The following is an 18,407-nucleotide window of genomic DNA, read 5'->3' as shown; positions in this document are numbered from 1 at the left end:
TAAGGCAGCAATTAAGCCCTGCCAATAAAGCACTCAATGAATATACTGTATATAAACCAGATGTGGACCTTAAAAGCAATTAAAGAAAACTTCCAACAGCAGAACAGGTTTGTGTCAGATTCTTTATTTATTCTCCTCGCTGCCCGAGGACGGCGCGATCTCACATTCATATAAAACCATTAGCACATTCGGATCATCACGACAACAACAAACAAAATAAAGTACTGCTCTGTTCCTCAATCTGAAGAGCGAGCACATTTACCGGCAAAGCGACTGCACTGACTAGGAGAGGACCAAGCCTAACGATGATCCCGGTGCTAACGAGGGTCAGCTCTGAGTTCAGGGGCTCATGCAGAAGCTAACGAAGGACGATCGGAGCTTTACGTAGATCTGTTCCATCGAAACGAAACACGGAACGCGTGTATTAAAGTGTAGTTTATGGCACAGGGAGGCAGAGAAGGAATTACGTGACCTCAGGGTGACCGTTACCAGACGATTATGTCTGGAATGGTCCCTTTACAGAACACAGGCATTCCACTCGGGTTTCGTCACGATAGCGCACAGAAGAAAGTGGCTTAGAAACAAAAGATTACTGCAGCCCGTGGTTCGAGGACCTGGGCCGAGGAGGCTATATGCTAACAGCAGTTCTGTCGTCGGCTATTCGCATGCGCGGGCGAGACTCGAAGCAAGCCATGCGAACTCTGAACCGCCTGTCCGTACGATGGTTTATAGTACACTTACACTATAGAAACGTGAAGGATACAGAGTCGTTACGTCGGATCTACAACGTCGCCGCTAAAACAGACAATGTACGCAGTGTGGAAGGTTGCACTAAGTATTAATCACGACAGTTCATTAAGTACGACATCTAAAAGTGCTGTCTGTTACGAGGATTAACGAGAGACGAAAGGCAAGCTGGACACACTTAAGTATGGTGTGTGTGATTAGTACCCCACCTCACCTCAGCGTAGTTTAGTAACGAGGGACACGGCGCAGCGTTCAGGATCGTTCAAGGCTGGGAAACCAGCGATTCGAACACTGAGAAAAGAAGCTTTTCTCTCACGCTTCCGAGCGGAATCTAAAAACAGTCCAATGAATGATTCTGAAAACCGATGATTACAGGGGAGGTCAGCTCGAGATGGGGAATTCAGCAGGGGAATCCGTTAAGCCAGGGCAAGAACTACAAAAGACACAAACAAACAAAAAGAATAATTCGACTGGAACATACAGGTGATACACAGTGGGGGAAAACAGTGAGAATCCAGGCTTGCCATGTTTATCTCCCAATTCGGTCATTTCTAATCCCTGACTGTGAATCCGCCACCTGATCTGATCGATGAGAGCCCGCTCAGGTGGCTGTAAATATACTAACACACCAGTGCTGAGATCTCAAGCCCCACCACTGCCAGGTTGCCACATTTGCATCGTGCTTCCTCTCCGTCTATGCCGACCCCCGCCCTGACCGAGGAGATCGAAGCTAACCCGTATCCCCTCCGACACATGAGCAGCAAGCCGGATGCCTTTTGCCACCCGCACATTGATGAGTTTGGCGCCACCTAGCGTTGCGTGCGGAGAGACACACCCTAAGGGCACTCTTCCTCATCCCTGTGCAGGCGCCTCTAATAATCGCATTCTGACAGAGAGAGACCCACATCCGGTTCTTTGTCCCGCCCCCCAACTGAGCAACCGGCCAATCGTTGCTCATACAGCCGCCTGGCTTCGAACCGGGATTCGATACCATGTATCTGAAATCCAGCCCTGGTTGCAGAATGTGATTGTTACCGCTGCGCCACCTGAGCGGCTTGCCAGGTTGCCACTGTTGGACCATTGAGCGAGGCCCTTAACCCTCAGTTGCTTAGATAATATACTGTCACAGTACTGCAAGTCGCTTTGGATAAAAGAGTCTGCTATATGCTGAAAATGTAAATGTAATGACCAAACAGGGATTCCTCATAACTGCTGCAATTGTGGCCTCTGCTGGCTGATCAGTGAGGCCTGCACAGATATGGGGATTGAACCGACAATCTTCCGATTGACAGCCCAAAGCAATCGAACCTGGCTTATTTGCAAAGTGAATTTACTCTCAAAACGACTAAATAGTTAGGACACATAATTTGGGATGAACTGGAACCAATTTTCTTTCAGCTTGCCCTATCCAGTGATCAGAAAGTGTCCACTTAAAATCCCAACAACACTGCTGCACCTGATACCAGAACAACACACACTTCTGATTACAGGGTTTCCTCCTAACTGCTGCAGTTGTGGCCTCTGCTGGTTGATCAGTGGCGTCTGCACAGATACGGGGGATAATGGGGATCGGTGCACGACTCTCCGTGTTCCATACGGATCCCCATATGACCCCACTTGGTCAGGAGTGTCGCTCTGCAGCAGTGGATGTGATGTACAATCGGGTATTATGGTATGACTAGATTGGAATGTGCATTTTCTTTCAATCTATGCTGCAAGCTTACCACTTATGGCCTCTTGGGCAAAGTACTTGACGTCAATGTCTTGGTCTGCGGCTAACTTCTCCAGTACAGGCTTCACCTCGTTCTGCAGAGAGCTGAGGGAGCAAGGCGGTATTGAGTAACAGATAAAAGGTGGATTATTATTATTAGAAGGAACGGGAAAAGCCGTACTTGCTGTCCAGAACGGGGCCGATCTTCTGCAGAGACTTCGCCACGTTGAAGCGCACGTTGGCCACCTGGTCGTTGGACATCTTCAGGACCACCGGGAGCATGTGCTTGGTCGTGATGTCCTGGCCGCACGCCTCCGACAGAGCCTGAATGACACACAGGGCGCCGTTAGTGCTCACGTACAGGGAGCGCGCGTGTGCATCCTTCCGTGCGGAGGGTTAGTCACCCAACCCGGTGAGTCAGCGACGGACGGAAACGGAGGCTGTTAAGTCACACAGACGCCGATGTCTGACCTAAACTTCCTGCGCCAGAGAGTGTGTCTAAGCCTTGGGACTGTTGCCATAGTTACTGGGGGTCATGAAGTATGCGGGCGCATACTCACGTTGATGCAGAAAAGCGTGGTCATGCGGTGCAGGTAGTTGGGGTCGTTGGCCATTCCGAGCACCTTGGGGACGATGGTGTTCTGAGCCCACTCCGCCCCGAACTTCTCCACCAGCTTCGTCAGGTTGCAGGTGGCCGCCTCTCGGATGGCGTAGACTGTCAACGCAAACGTCAGAAAATAGACCATTTTACGAGGTTTTAATGCTGCACTGGAGTTCTCATTTCCCAAATTGAAAGATAAATAAAACATCATAGTGATAACAACACTGGCAGTTTCTTTTCCAGTTAAGTAGATTGCTAACAGGCCTACCTACTACATAATCCCATCTGAATGCATCGAGAGGTCAACGTATGCACCTACCATGATCGACGAGCCACGCCATGCACAGGGAATTCAGCTTCTCATCAAAGAATTCCACGCCCTAAACAGGACGACAGAAATGAGTAACATGCTTTAATAAATTACCCAACCGTCGATTCAAAAACAAGAGGTCAAACAAGGTCAACGACCTTCACACAGGCAATCCAGACTAATTGCTCATGATTACGAGTGCATACACAGGCCAGCTCAGATCTACGCACCTGATTACATCCACCAAACCAGCATAAATTACCGTTAATGGCAGAATCAAGGGAAATCGTCTGCATAAAACTAATAGGAGTGCAGTTGAACAAAAAGGTTGAAGAGATAAATACTTAGAGCTGGAGCTCTAAGTCCGTCCCCGCCCCCCAGTTCGTCCATCGACGGAATTGTTTGGGAGTTCTCCAAACTCGGGTACCCGAGTCGTGTTTTTAGCTCCTTTATACTTCGACATATCGGACATTACGACTGAGCGATTGCTAACTGAATTGCCGTAGGATTGCTAGGACGCCTCATAGTGCAGATTAACCAGCAAACGTGAGGCACTTATGAACAACACAATTGCTAAACACAAACCTTAAATTGTGAATTTTATAGCACACTGAATACTACACATTGCTCATTTCACGCACCGTGAGGCGATTTTTATGGTGGGGCCTTAATTATAAGTAGCTGATTGGCAGCACAGGGCTACATAATATGACGGCTTTTTTAAGCATTTAGGGATGATACGTTCTCAAAACTTCTACCTGCTTAACACGTCTGATTGAGTGGGTTACGAACGCTTCAGATCTAAGACAAAGTATTTAAGCAATAAACATTATGCTTGATAATCAAAGTCTACCAAAATCCATTGATTTTTTATTTTGCATAACCCTGCAACATCACTCGCAAACTCAGAATGTGAAGTTAATCAGATCTGGGAATCTCACCAGCTGGCCAGCCAGTAGAGGCATGTATTCGATGATGGCCAGTCGCACTCTCCACTTGGCATCTTCGGCCAGCTCGACAATAGCCGGGAGCAGAGACTGTGAAAGCTGGCGGATGCCGATGACCTCGTTCACGCAGTCCAGATTGGAGATGATGTTGAGTCGCACCTCTGGACACTGGAAGGAAGAAAATACACTGTCCATTTCAAATATTATAAATCCATGCCGTCTTCATCATTGATAATGATGCAATTTAGACAGGTCGCCCTAAAATAATCGAGACAGACCAAAATATCATCTCATGTTTTCATCATCTCTGAATTTGCAACGTTGTGAAGTCTTTTAGTTGTTCCTGACTGAAACCCGAGTAGACTACATTTAAATCAGCCTGTTCGGTCAGTCATACGAGGGAGAAGATAGTTCAAAGTCCGAGCTAAGGAGAAGGGCAACAATGCACACGCAGCAAAAAACAACAGGAGATGAAACGAGACAGAACTGCTCAGCACACGTTCATTCATCTCACTTCAAGGCTTCCTGCAGATCCACAGGATCAAAGTAACCAGTCGTAAAGGCCACTTATCTGCGGTTAGATGACGCAGATCACCTTACCGAGGGCTGCTACACTGCCACACACACACACACACACACACACACACACACACACACTTTACCTCATCTTTGAGCTGAGCCAGGAACAGAGGAAGCAGGTGCTCGATGGTGTTGTCCTTGCCCAGAATGGTCGACAGACCCATGATCACAGAAGCCAGTGCAGATTTCACATGCTGATTCGTGTCTGAAACCAGTTCCTGCAAACATGCAATAAAAACAATCAATTTTAAGCTGTTTTAACAATTAGATCATACCTGTAATTGTGCCCAGATTAAATAAAACCCTTCATTAAGGCTTGAATTGTGCATATACTTGAGAAATTCTACTATTGTTGTTTTAAGTTGCCCTTGTGCACGTACACGTTCCATGACTTCCACCATGACTGTGTTAATAATACTATTTTTTTGGCTGCTCCCATGTTTAGGGGTCATCACAGAGGATCTGGGCTGCATTCCAGACTTGGCACTGCTTTTTTTTTTTTTCTTTACATTTTCCTATTTCCATCCGAGTTTGGGACCGGCACTGAGAGCGCACTGACAAGTGAGCCTCCCAATGGCTAGGCTGTTTTGGCCCCTAGTGTATTCAGTGGCTCTGTAATACTGTGCCGAGGATTTTAGTAGCATGGTGTGGGTCCAGTGGTTCTTTAAAAAAAGAAGTGTCAATGCAAATCAACACCAATCGATATGATGGATGATTTCTATTCCGATTTACTGTCAGGAATGATGACAGCCCATCACTAAATGGTTTCATAGATATGTAATGACGTAAATCGCATGCTTATGGACTTTACAGTCTCAATCAATCACCTATGAAAAATTATAATAAGATTTTGGACGAATGGTGTTCCAATCCTTCAGTACAGTTCCACGAAGTTGTACGATCTGGGCCAAGGTGGCGTCCCAACACCTTAGTAAGACGCCAAATGATTGTTACCAATAAACTGGTAAAAACAAGCAAGCCAGAGCAAGTAACCTCTTGTCAAAGTACAACCGCAATAGCTGTTCAACCCGTCAGTCTCGTCTTCATTCCGTTAATTTAAAGGTCAAAGTTAAGACCGTTTTAATCTTATTTACATCTTAAAAGCTTACGCCCGGGACAGACGCTGAGTCAGAGTGAACTGCTGGTCCGTATCAGTAGAAAAGCTGACAGGTAAGGGAACGGGCTGATGTGATGAGTAACGTACCTTGACACAGGGCAGAATGTGACTCATGATGATGGTCTCACGGCTGTCCTCTGGTAAATTCTCGCAGAATTCTGATTTTAAAATAAAAAAAGAGAGACATTATAGCTTCGCATTAATGAGCTGAAATGACATCCGTAGTAATCATTAATACTCGACCACTCAGTAGGCAGTTGGCAGTTCGATAGCTGCGAAAGCTTACTCACCTTTGACCTTGTTCGCAGCGGCAGCCCGCACCTCGGCCTCGCAGTCTTTGAGAAGGTTTTGGAAGGCTGGTACCAGGTCGTTCTTTGTGATTTCTGGTCCAACTGCCTTTTGTAACTGCAAATTATGTCAGCATGTGATTGATTAGTGATTATCTGGTACCATAGTGTCGTTCCCACATGTAAACAAAGGTCAGTTCCAATTAGTTCCAGTGTGCACACACAGAGCCATGCTGTGGGTGCCTGGAACCATAATAAAAAGCCTTGTATTATAATCTACATTGAGCACTTTATTAGAAACATCAGTCATGTGACCAAGCACAACACATAAAACAGACATAGTACACACTGACCATCAAAATAAAGAGCACATTAGCACTCACCTCTGAGAACTTGTCTGCCACCATGTAGCGCACCCTCCAGGACTTGTCCTCGGCCGCTTGCCGCAGAGTGGGCATGACCAGTGTCTCCAGGTCCTCCTGAGGCAGCAGTGTGGCGATGCTGACACACGCCTCCACAGCCAGGAGGCGCACGGAGTCCTGTGATACGCGTACAATAAACGCAAGTACTTCATTCGAATGTTATCATCTGTAATCAATCCAGCCCTGCTTTAAGAAAACAAAGCTGTACATTTATAGGCACGTGGAAGGGCACGACAAACCTACCTGCTCATCAGATGCCAGTGCAGTGAAGAGAGAAATGATGTCGCTCTTGATGTAGTCCAGCTCCAGCACTTTGGCGAACTCGCCGAGTTTGGAGGCCGCGGCACGACGCACCATCGGGGTGTCATCAGAGCACAGGTTACGGAAATGTCTAGACGTTTAAAACATTTAATAAATGCTATAAAATATACACGTATAATGTAAACGGCAGTAATATGGAAATATTATACATACATACATTATATATACTGTATATATAAATAGTATATAAAAAGTAATAATATTAAAATGATATAATGTTAACAAAAATATAGGTAAAAATATAAAAATCTACAATATAAAAACATTAAAATAATAAAATTATATCAAAATACATAATAATATAATAATAATCAAAACAATTCATACACTTTTTTAATGTCAAAATAATACACATTTTCCCCAAAACTTATCCTACATTGTCAATTCGATTTCATCCACTGAATTAATCTCTAGTGATTTACAGAATCAAAATCAGAAGGGCTGCTCACTGGCGGATCTCTGCCTTGACGGTGCTGGAGACACGCGGGTAGCAGACGCTGAACAGGCCGCAGGCTGAGGTGCGAGAGGTGAACCAGTCACCGCTGGCCAGTCGTTTCACGAGAGGCTCGAAATGCACCTCCAGGTCCACGGGCGAGTGCTCGTGAGAGATTTTGCGCAGGGACTCCACCGCCTTGTCCCGCACCACTGTCTCCTCCACCGTGGCCAGGCTTTCCAGTGGTGGCTAAAAACACGACAGATGACTGTAATGATGAGATACAGAATAAGAAGAGACATCAAGAAAGGTGTAGACTTGGGCTTCGCACTTACAAGGAGACAGTGAACGTATTCAGGGCCTCCAACCAGCATGGTGAAGTTGCCCAGCTGTTCAGCAAGAGCGAGAAGCACTTCATCCTCATCGTAGATTGTATCTAGATTAATGGCAGAAATTCCAGTGAAAAATGACATGTTTAAGTATTTTATGTTCATGTTATTTTAGATTGTATGTGAAAAAGTCCCAACACACTTAATCCTAAGTCTACTAACAACTCTGAGCCATTTTTAAAACCAAATTTAAGAGCTAACCTGTGAGGAAGGGAAGGAGTTCTGTGCGGGTCCTTTCCACTCCCAGTGCCAGGGCAATGGTAGAAAGCTTCTTAATGCTGTTCAGCCGCAACTGTTGTAAAAACACATGTACAGTTATGTTTACATTTATGGCAAAGCATTTATAGAAACATGTGAGCATGCCTTTGGGAACCACAAGCTCTTTTTGGGCACACTATCTTCAAATATGATGTCCAACAAGGTCATAGTCATGTGCCCACATATGTTTAGTGTTTGTTTTTACTGTTAAAGAGGACAAATGTTTGGGGTGCTCATGTGGCGCAGCAGTCACATACAATGAATTCCAATCCCAGCAGTGCTACCAACCATGCTGGGGTTGAGGTCGGTGGGTGGCCCTCATTTCATACGTGCTGAGGTTCTGTATTAATCCCCCGCTGGCTGGTGCAGAGATGTGACCTAGGGCTACACACCAGCTATACCTACACAAATACTTCGCCTGTCATAGGGGGTCTTGGTCCAAAAGAGGGTTTGTTTGTTATGGTCAACCTTACAAAAAGGAGGTTTGCCTGTCAGTGGGCAACCTAGTCCAAAAGGAGGCTTTACCTGTCATGGGGCTCCTTGCCAAAAATGGAGACTTTGCCTGTCATGGGGCTACTTGCCCCAATGGTGGCTTTGTCCGCCAGGGTCAACCCTACAAAAAGGAGGCACGCCTGTCAGGGGCAACCAAGTCCAAAAAGGAGGCTTTACTTGTCATGGGGTTTCTTGCCCCAAAGGTGGCTTTGCCCGCCAGTGTCAACCTTACAAAAAGGAGGTTTGCTTGCCACTGGCAACCAAGTCCAAAAGTAGGTTTTACCTGACATGGGGCTTCTTGCCCCAAAGGTGGCTCTGCCTGTCATGAAACTTGGACTACAGCTAAAAGTCAGTCACGTCAGATGTTGTGATGACTTATCACTTCTTTACGTTGTTTATACATTGGAAACATTTTGTGTCCAATACTTATGGAGTTGTCCCACTGATCAAGTATCTATCAGCTTGTCTTGTCATTCAAAATACTGCAAGTAACTACATATATTATGCATATAAACACTTGCAGAGTTTGCCTGATGTGTTGCTTTAATGTTATTTAGGTTAGCTCTGACAGGAATATAGTTGATATTATACACCAGGTTTATATTATCACACTAGACAATTTATCAAAACAATAAGCTTAAATATGGGCGTTACTGTGCTGACCCACAATTCAGTACGGTGGAATGCGGGTTAGCATGCAAGCCTGGTTAGCTACCAAGCTAACACGACCTAGCTTTGGTTTACCCCCCATTTAAACACATTGACGCGACAAAACTCTGCCACTTTCCTGTGTTATAATATAACGTATATTGTTATAAATTCTTACCTGAACATCTTCATTCCTTAATTCGTCAATAAGCACCGCAATGGGGTAAAGAGAATCATCGCCGTCGGCACCCGCCATCTTGTATTATGGTTGTTATGGTCGGCTCTAGAACCTACTACGGGGTTTCTTCCTGAGCACGCACACTAACATACTAGATAGTATGGAAAAGTAGTACGCATTCGCTGGCTTGGTGTACTACATAGTATGTTAGTATGCGGTTTTTTCATGAATACTATAGAGCTTGGTCTGCTAGTGAAGGTTCTACTAGGCATCAGTCTTTCAAATAATAATAATTACAATAAAAAAAAAAACGGTAAATAATGTAAAAGTGTCTCACAACATGACATAAAACTCAATTCTTTAAAAGTCTGGCTGCAGTTTATGAGTCTATGAAAGTACATTCATATGTTAAAATCATTAACTTATCACCAATCCATTTGTTTGTTTGTTTGTTTATTAGGGTTTTAACGTCACGTTTTACACTTTTGGTTACATTCATGACAGGAAACGGTAGTTACTCATTACACAAGGTTCATCAGTTCACAAGGTTATATCGAACACAGTCATGGACAATTTAGTGTCTCCAATTCACCTCACTTGCACGTCTTTGGACTGTGGGAGGAAACCGGAGCACCTGGAGGAAACCCACGCGGACACGGGGAGAACACGCAAACTCCACACAGAAAGGACCCGGACCGTGAGGCGACTACCCACTTAGCCACCGTGCCGCCCACCAATCCATTTAAAATCATTTAAAATATGCACAGGGCATCTGTCATACCATTCAACTGCTAATTTGTACTCAATTAAATCAAATCAGCTCCTATTATTCAGATTGCCTACCCTTGTCGTTGAAATAAGCTTTATTAAAGCACATTATTACACAGGATCGAGTACTCATCTGGGGTCAGGCTCTGAACTCTCAGCTTATAATGTCTGCATACTATTTTTTATCTTATTCAGTAATGTTTTTTCCTCAAAGGCTTCAGATCTTGGTAACTCAAAGTATACGGGTCTTTGCTACTGAAAGAGGGTTACGAGTTTAAATTCCAAAAGATTTACTGTTTGGCATTTGTGAATGAGAATCTTGAATGCCTCCCAGCCGAAATGAAGACGTTGCATCCACCTATAATCAGCATTTTACTGTTCCTTGTGAATAGACTGCACACCTCAACTAATGCAACATAAATTGGTTTTCCACAGTGGTGGGCTCTTGATGTGAGAAATTAGATGGCTTCTTTATTAGAGTGCTCCATTTATGGACACCTTCACTAAACAATAGCATCCTCAACCCTAGTTAGAAAAACGTTCACAGGTCTACAGTGTGTCAGAATGACAACACAAATACGGCAGCCAGTGTCCCATATACAAATAAACAGCTTAAAGTTAAGAGCGTGGGTAATTCCTGCTGTTATGCTGACAGCACCAGGTGGCTGATCCTGACACACAACTTGGCAGTGCCAGCACCCTTTTAATCACCTACCTAATATCCAAGGCAGTGGACAAATGACCTACTCACGCCAGAGAATGCTGACCTCATCCGCAAACAACTCTGTGAAACATCATTGTGGACTTATTTTGAAAAATAAAAATATGTTGTAGGTGCTTACTTGTTAGGTGATTAAGGCTAGTTTACTGCACTATTTATGTCTAGAACAGTGTATGTAAACATTTGACCTTAATTATATTTGTATGGTGTAATGAATAGACAGTGCTCAGCACACTTATCAAGACACTCTTTATTTCACTCCATCAAAAACACCGATATGATTCTTTATCTGGACGAGACATGACATCACTGACACCAACTTGCCCACTGACACCCTGGCCCGTAATTCCTGCTGCTTGTTCAAACAAAAAAATATAGTTTTTTTTCGCAATGTGATGGGACCAGGGTCACACTCAGCACACACAAATCCACGTATTCCACTAAGACTTGAGACTGACAAGGCGACAGATGTAAAGTGAGACCTGGTGCGAGTTCAGTGCATTGTCCAAGACCAGCTCGAGTAGACGGAACGACAAAAGAAGGGATCTTAAAGGGAATGCTGAACCTGAAATGAGGGTCCTGTTGTGTTAAAGGTCTGCAGCACTATGGTGAAGATGGATGGATGGAATGGTTTAACAGTGTGCAAAATGGCTTATGTATCCATGCTGTTACTGAGGAAATGAATGTTCATTTTGCAGAAAATCTTCTAAAAGAAGAAGAAAATAAAGAAACGCAACAGTGAGGAAGGAAAAAAACAAAGCAAGGTGTTAGTGTTGCGTTCGTCTCCTGCTGTGTTTCGCTCGCCGGGGTTTGAGGATGACGTATCTGCTGTAGGCGGTGTAGTGTTCAGATAGGAAAGGAACGAAGAACGCCCTGAAGAACCTGGATGACCTGCAGATGAGACAAATGAGGAAATCTTGTAAAAAGCCTTTCCAGTAGAGTAAAAAGGGGAACAAACAATATATTAATGCTCATGATTTGGGAACAGAATGTCCAACAAACTCATGGTCAGGTGTCCACATATTTTTGGCCATATATTGTGTTTCACGAAGTTAGAATTTGTACTTAGTGTAATAACTGGGATGATTAGTCGGCTCAAAAAGGTACTAAGGGTAAAAAAAGGTTCCACAAATAAAAAATAAACTCAGAGCAATGACGGTGTAAAGCATTAACGTTGGACTTTGGCGCGCCCTTCTGGACATTTATTAAAGGCGTCATTATCAAAGTGTGTGTTAATCAGTGATTACCCCAAATAAACACTTCTGACCATATTATAGGGATATTTAGAACCGTGGTGTTTGGCCGGTAAAACAGATTTGCCCACTACCGCTGAGATCCGGGGTTCGAATCTCTCTGTGGACCCAACGCCCATCCCAAAAAAATGTGGATTTGCTTTAGGAACGGCATCCAGCATAAAAACTGTAGCTAAGTAGCTGTAGAATATACTGAGCTAGGCTTTGTTCTGCAAAGCATAACACACTTATGAAAAACTTACTTTGAAGCATCTAGAAAAGGTTTTTCTGCAACGATGCTCCACTCGTCTTTGTTAGCCGCGTACCGTGGTTCTCGTGGAGTTTCTGTATCTGTGGCCAAATCCACCAGATAATGGCACTGCTTCAGATCCACCTATGTTACATAAAACACAACAGAAATATAATATATGACACAATTTCTTTAATGATGTCACACGCTAGGGATCCAGATTTTTGGTGCATCCCCTTTTTGTCCCTAAACTGGACAAATTCATATGCCTTGTGGTCTGTGGTAACCCTGTCGCATCCACACAACACGAACATTTTGCGTCAGTCCATATCAGATGAGCTTGGGCCCAGAGAATTCTGTTGCATTTCTGGATGTTGTTGATATATGGCTGGCACTTTGCAGGGTATGCAGGGTCTTAACTTGGATCTGTGTATGCAGGGATGAACCTTCTGTCTGGCACAGGGTTTTCCCAAGTTTTCCAGATCCCAAATGATTATCTTTTTTTTACACACGCATGTTGAGATTTAGAAAAGTGCAACTTCATTGAACTATCTGTATCTTTCAATAATATTATGGACTGTAGAAGGTAAAAAACTGTTGTACTATTATTATTAAAAAACACTGCTTTTTGTTTCCATTTGCATTCTGCTTATTGTCCCATTACAGTATTACATTATATAATCAACAAATCATATTTATAGCTGTTAACATTACAAGCTCTATCACAAACGTAGGAGTCACTCACATAACGGGACAGCTCTTCAAGATTCTGGTCGTTCATGTCTGTGGGGATCAGACGGGTGGCATCCGGACCTAAAGCGAAGGGTTTCGGCAGCTGCCCCCTGAACTCCGACTGAATGAACTGCAACTGCCAGCTATCAGCAAACAAACACAAGTGAGGTAAGAAGGAATCGAATCAGGTCAGATACTGAATTCACGTTCAGGAGATATCAGCGCATCTAGATTTACTGACTTGTTGGGCAGCAGGAAGCTGCTGGGGAAGCGATGCCACTCCTTGCCTACACACACGTTTACCGGCCTGCCCTCGAGCACCGCGTGGATGGACGGGTCCTTAGCGATGCGGTGGAATTCGGGATACAGGTCTAGAGGCGCGTGGTAACCTGCGAGCACATTAAAAACATAAGAACAAGAACAAATATATTGTTGTGAGCTTTGAGGTTTTCCTTTTTTGGCTATTTTATTTGTTTAGACTTGGAAACTCCGCCCACTTATTAATCCACTTTTTTCCCCACCAAGACGACTTGATGGCCAATTTTGTCTGCTGTAGGCACTGCCAATTGTGCCCGCTAGAGGTCGCCCTCGTAAGATTTTTCTGCAGGGATGCAAAGGTGGATGCAAATAAGTCAGAGTTGTGTGTATACAGTATATATTCAGGAACCTACCTTGGAAGAGAGCCACCGAGCGGGAGAGAGAGAGCACACCGAACAGAAAAACAGAGGCCAGGGCCAGCCAGTTGGAGGAGATGGTGTAGTGCTCTAAACGATAGCGCTGGAACATGAAGTGGTAGCATTTCTGTCAGAAAACACAGAAAGGTCCCATCAAACCACATGCTGTGGCATGTTATGAATCAAGATGGCTAAATAAAGAGCAGTGATGCCCCTGCCACCAACAAGCCAACAACAAGAGGTCGATAGCACCTTGACGAGCGTTCAACAGGCACGACTGAAGGAGAGAGGTCATTGGCGTTGCACTAATGTGACTGATCAAAGCAAACAAGTAGCGAATAATCCATGTAAGGCATAATGTTACAGCATTTGGGTGTCAATCCACCTCTGGCAGGTGAAAAGATGAAAAGAAGCAGCCAGTGACTGCACATGTGTCTGATCAGGGTCGTGATGGGATCCGGTTTCCCTGGAATCAATGAGCACAATGTAGTAATACACCCTGGACAGGACGCCAATCCATCATGGGACCTCGGAAACACCCTCCCATCTTACTTAGGCATAGCCAAACACTGTATATAGATGCCAATAGCACTGCTGTGGATTCGAACCCAGGATCTCAGTGGTATTGAGCAAGCATACAATGACGTTTCGCTAACTCCGAGTCTTAGAGAGAGTTTTGGTAATGCTCACATAGGCATGATTGGTGTGCCTATATGGGGTTAAAATTCATTGCCGGAGTAATGTTGGTCGAGGCACCTGCGCTAGCAGTGGACGATCTTGAGAGCGTAGCGTGTCTCTCCAAACACGACGCATTTAAATACAGTGTAATACAGTGAGTGTTTGCGCAGTGTTTGAGATGGTAGCTACGCCCGTACTGTCTTACCTGAAGAGAGGAGAGGGCTACGGCGCCACACAGGCAGATCAGGGGGTAGATGGGAAACAGGAAGCGTTCCTCCTTGTGAGGCCGGGTGAAGAACACCAGCATCCAGAGGTACATGGGCGACAGGGTCAGCCAGTAGGGACGGCCGAGGTTCTGCACTGCAGGAAACAGCGGATTGTGGGAGTTTAGGTGTATTTAGGAGATGTGGCAACACTGAGGGGGGAAAAGTAGCTTTTACTCGCTTACACAACTCACCGTTGAAGCGCTGAAGCAGCCCCTCCATCAGAGCCGTGAGTGGAAGAGAGAACAGAGCCAAAACGAACACGATGTTGAAGTTCAGGAAACTGTTGATGAAATAGTAATGCCATGGCTCAGTACCTGCAAAAAATGCGATTTATTTGGTTTCATTTCATGTTCTGTGTAGTTATGTGGTTACAACTGCCTACAACTACAAAGTACTGTTGTGAAGATGAGTATTTAGTACCAGTACTCACCGTAGAGATCCGGCCCGTGAGGAGTGAACATGTTGTACAGTATTATATTAAGAGGTGCGATGACCAGCTTGCCGTAGTAATAACTGTCCACCACAACAACAGGCACCTGAAGAACACAGTGTGCATATTAGATTCTAGGAAAATGTACAAACCTTCTGATTTTGCTTTGTTGTACTGTCCCAATTCTTTCTGCAATTAGGGATTAGATTTGGCTTTACAATTTGAGGGTCACACATCAATTTATTATGTGATTTGAAATCTCAAGTCCTACTTTTCTTGAATTATTACAAATCTAATAAAGAAATGACGGCAGCAACCTGCACTGTTCTTACCAGAAAGAGCACCAGAGCCACCAGTGTCCACAGAATAAAGCTTTTCCAGTTTTTCTTAATCAGGAGAAAGTCATAAGCAATAGGAAACCTGAAACAGACCAAAGTACACCCATAAGGTCAAAGAAACATGCCAGTGGTCTACCATACAACAAGAACATTATTATATTCAATATTACATTCAGATAGTGCAACACATGAAGATGTGATGAAGTGCCACAGCTGGAAATGTGGGTTCTACCTAGGGTTCCCCTTCCTGAGGTGTTTTTTCATAAATTTAGACATGTCCAAATCCTCTGCAGACTAGCGCACATCCCACATCAGGCGCTGGCAGATTCCTACATGAAGGAGAACGATAGACTAAAGTACTCTTCCTTCACTCGAGCAGCAACAAGGCGACACCCCATCCAGTCTTTTCTCCCTCAGGCGCTGCCAACCAGGCTGGCAGTCCCTCTGAGACTCGAACCTGAATTACTCTTTAATTTGATTTTGTTGAGTACAGTTTTACTTAGATAAGAAAACGGGGTCTCGTAGCTGGTACTCACCCGAGCAGAGCACTAAAGGGCCAACCAACAATAGCACCTGCCGCCACGCCCAGTATGGCCAGACTGGGCTGCCCTTGGAACCAGCCAGTCATCGCGACCACTGTGCTGTACATGCAGAAAGTGCTGGGCAGGAAAGCTGTAAACACACACACACACAAACACATATGTATATATTTATATGTGTATTTGTTTGTGTGTGGGGGGGAAGGGGTCGAAGGGTGTCCAAACCTACCTGCAGAGGAGCAGAACATCCCCGCACTTAGAACCAGGAAGGCAAGCATGAGGCGGGCGACGTGCAGGCCGAACTTCTTACACACAGCCCTACAATTTACACAGAAGAACATTTTCATGTAATTTTGATCGACCGCCAGGCAGGAACTAAATCAGGTGGTAACATCCAGTGGTTGCACTCACTTGTAGAAGTAGAGTTCACACACACAGCAGGCAAACGCTAACACGCAGCGGAGAAAGTAGAACACAAGGACCTGAAAGAGAAAAGAAGTGGTGACGGGTTGGGTCACATCCTACACATGTCCACAACTTCCCAGTGAACTCTGGTGGCCAACACCGGCCCGAGGAGAGACAGAGGGCTAGTACACGCCTCCCTCAGGACCCCTATTAACAAAATAATTATACATGTATTTGCAAAACCTTCAACCGATACATCATTGTCTATTATTTTCTATATCGTTTTCATTCCAGAGGATTCCCAGAGCGCATCAATGGAACAGAACAACATGAAGGTTTGTAGATTTTAGTTTTATGACACAGCAACATGAAGATGATTTTATTCACCTTGTTGGTCTGCAGTATCTTGGCGTGAAAGCAGGCAGGAAGGGCGTGTAACCACAGGTACGCATAGGAGCGAATGGCGTAGGCTGGTGAATACTCCCATGTCTGCATCCCTTTTCCATACAGCAGGTAATGAGTCTGGAAAAAAATGAAAAGGAAAAAAGTTCTTACAAGCAGACAAACTGCAGGCAACTGATCCTGGGGAAGGTCGGGTGGGGGTCACATGACACATAGCACCCTCTCTAGTCTCTTCGTATGCCATACAGGTGAAAAGAAGCGGCAGGCTATTGTGTAAACATTGAGGGTGGTGCAAGAGGCAGCAGATCTACATTGGGGAAATGGAAACCTCTAGACTGGGTCAAAGAGGGGAGTTATTATCCCACCTGATACCACTGATAATTGGAAGACTGTCTGTTCTGTTTCAGAATACTTGGAATATAAAATCATACATAAACCAACAGGACGGTTTTAATTACCGGCTCCCAATAGTTGAAGGTCTCATCGCAGTCTGAGATGTTGCTGAGCAGAGCCGCGCAGAAGCGAGCCGACAACAGGCACTTGAAAGCGGTGGAGCCCTCGGGAGCCCAAACCTGGCCCGCCTTACTGGAGGACCTGAAACGAGAGCAGGGTGGGCTAAGGACGGTGACGTGCTTAACTGGGAAATATCTAAGAAGCAGAAGGTGTGTAAAGCAGAGCAAAGAAATGAAATATAGATCTTGTATGAAATAAAAAGAGGTTAGAAGTGGGTATTTATCCATACTTTCATACGTAGGCTGTTAAGAGTGTATGAGTACTGCTTACTATTACAGTGGTAGATAGTAAACACTGTAAATCATGCTAGAATTTGGGTTTGAAGCACAGATCTGGATCTGATGAGCTTGAAGCAGGAGCAGTGGGGACTCCAGATCTGGATTCTGGCATGTAGGTGAGTGTGCGCATGCGCAACAGACACATGATAATCGCCAACCTGCTTTTGACGTTTAGTCGCATGTAAATATATGATTATTGATATTAATCTTACTAAATGAAGTAGAATCCATACAGTAAAACATGCACATGTGATTATAGATACATTTACTGTAATAAAGTTACTTGATTAATGAAATCATTCAGAGATCGAGTCCAGGATAAGGGAGAATGAATGAAATGTCCTTTTATACCTCGCAAAATATTACAACGTTACATATTTCCACATAAATAAAATAAATAGGTGTGTGCATGTTATAACCGACATGTTATTATGTAAAGTAAATGTATTGTTTAGTATAGATGAGCTAGTTTGCTGTATGACTGGATTCATTATAGACTGATGTGTCACTGAAACAAAGACATTTTATTTTAAATAAAGGTACTCACTCATTTAATAAATCGTTGTTTTTGCTCTCCTCTGAGCTCTTTTCCTCCTTTGCTGTCTTATTTTCACCGACACTGGGACTGTTAGTGCTGTTTGTATCTTGTTTGCTTCCCCGTCTGTTTCTCTGACGGACTCCTTTGGCCGCCATGTTTAGTGCTGGCGCGTCATCATCATGGCGGAGTTTCTCTCAGTCCTC

At 44.4% G+C, this 18,407-nt stretch overlaps 2 protein-coding genes across 2 annotated transcripts; both read right to left on the bottom strand.

Annotated features, from left to right (window-relative positions):
• Positions 1-108: 108 nt before the first annotated feature.
• On the bottom strand, positions 109-9,532 carry ppp2r1ba (protein phosphatase 2, regulatory subunit A, beta a). Its single transcript, XM_062988563.1, has 15 exons — positions 9,441-9,532; positions 8,066-8,156; positions 7,811-7,911; positions 7,492-7,724; positions 6,965-7,112; positions 6,683-6,838; positions 6,303-6,417; positions 6,100-6,170; positions 4,979-5,113; positions 4,311-4,484; positions 3,379-3,439; positions 3,019-3,173; positions 2,640-2,782; positions 2,472-2,563; positions 109-1,180 (listed from the first exon to the last, which is right to left on the bottom strand). Exons 1-15 carry the CDS (start codon positions 9,516-9,518, stop codon positions 1,164-1,166), a joined length of 1,770 nt encoding a protein of 589 aa, XP_062844633.1. The 5' UTR covers positions 9,519-9,532; the 3' UTR covers positions 109-1,163.
• Positions 9,533-11,164: 1,632 nt separating this feature from the next.
• Positions 11,165-18,359, bottom strand: alg9 (ALG9 alpha-1,2-mannosyltransferase). The gene is made up of 15 exons (XM_062988570.1): positions 18,214-18,359; positions 17,334-17,469; positions 16,861-16,995; positions 16,480-16,550; positions 16,298-16,386; positions 16,066-16,201; positions 15,524-15,611; positions 15,192-15,297; positions 14,953-15,075; positions 14,701-14,855; positions 13,815-13,944; positions 13,385-13,532; positions 13,157-13,286; positions 12,425-12,555; positions 11,165-11,820 (listed from the first exon to the last, which is right to left on the bottom strand). Exons 1-15 carry the CDS (start codon positions 18,357-18,359, stop codon positions 11,697-11,699), a joined length of 1,848 nt encoding a protein of 615 aa, XP_062844640.1. The 3' UTR covers positions 11,165-11,696.
• Between the last annotated feature and the right edge of the window lie 48 nt (positions 18,360-18,407).

The sequence above is a fragment of the Trichomycterus rosablanca genome, chromosome 26 (genome assembly GCF_030014385.1).
Source record: "Trichomycterus rosablanca isolate fTriRos1 chromosome 26, fTriRos1.hap1, whole genome shotgun sequence".
Classification (NCBI taxonomy): domain Eukaryota; kingdom Metazoa; phylum Chordata; class Actinopteri; order Siluriformes; family Trichomycteridae; genus Trichomycterus; species Trichomycterus rosablanca.
This window is presented reverse-complemented; position numbering and strand designations above follow the sequence as displayed.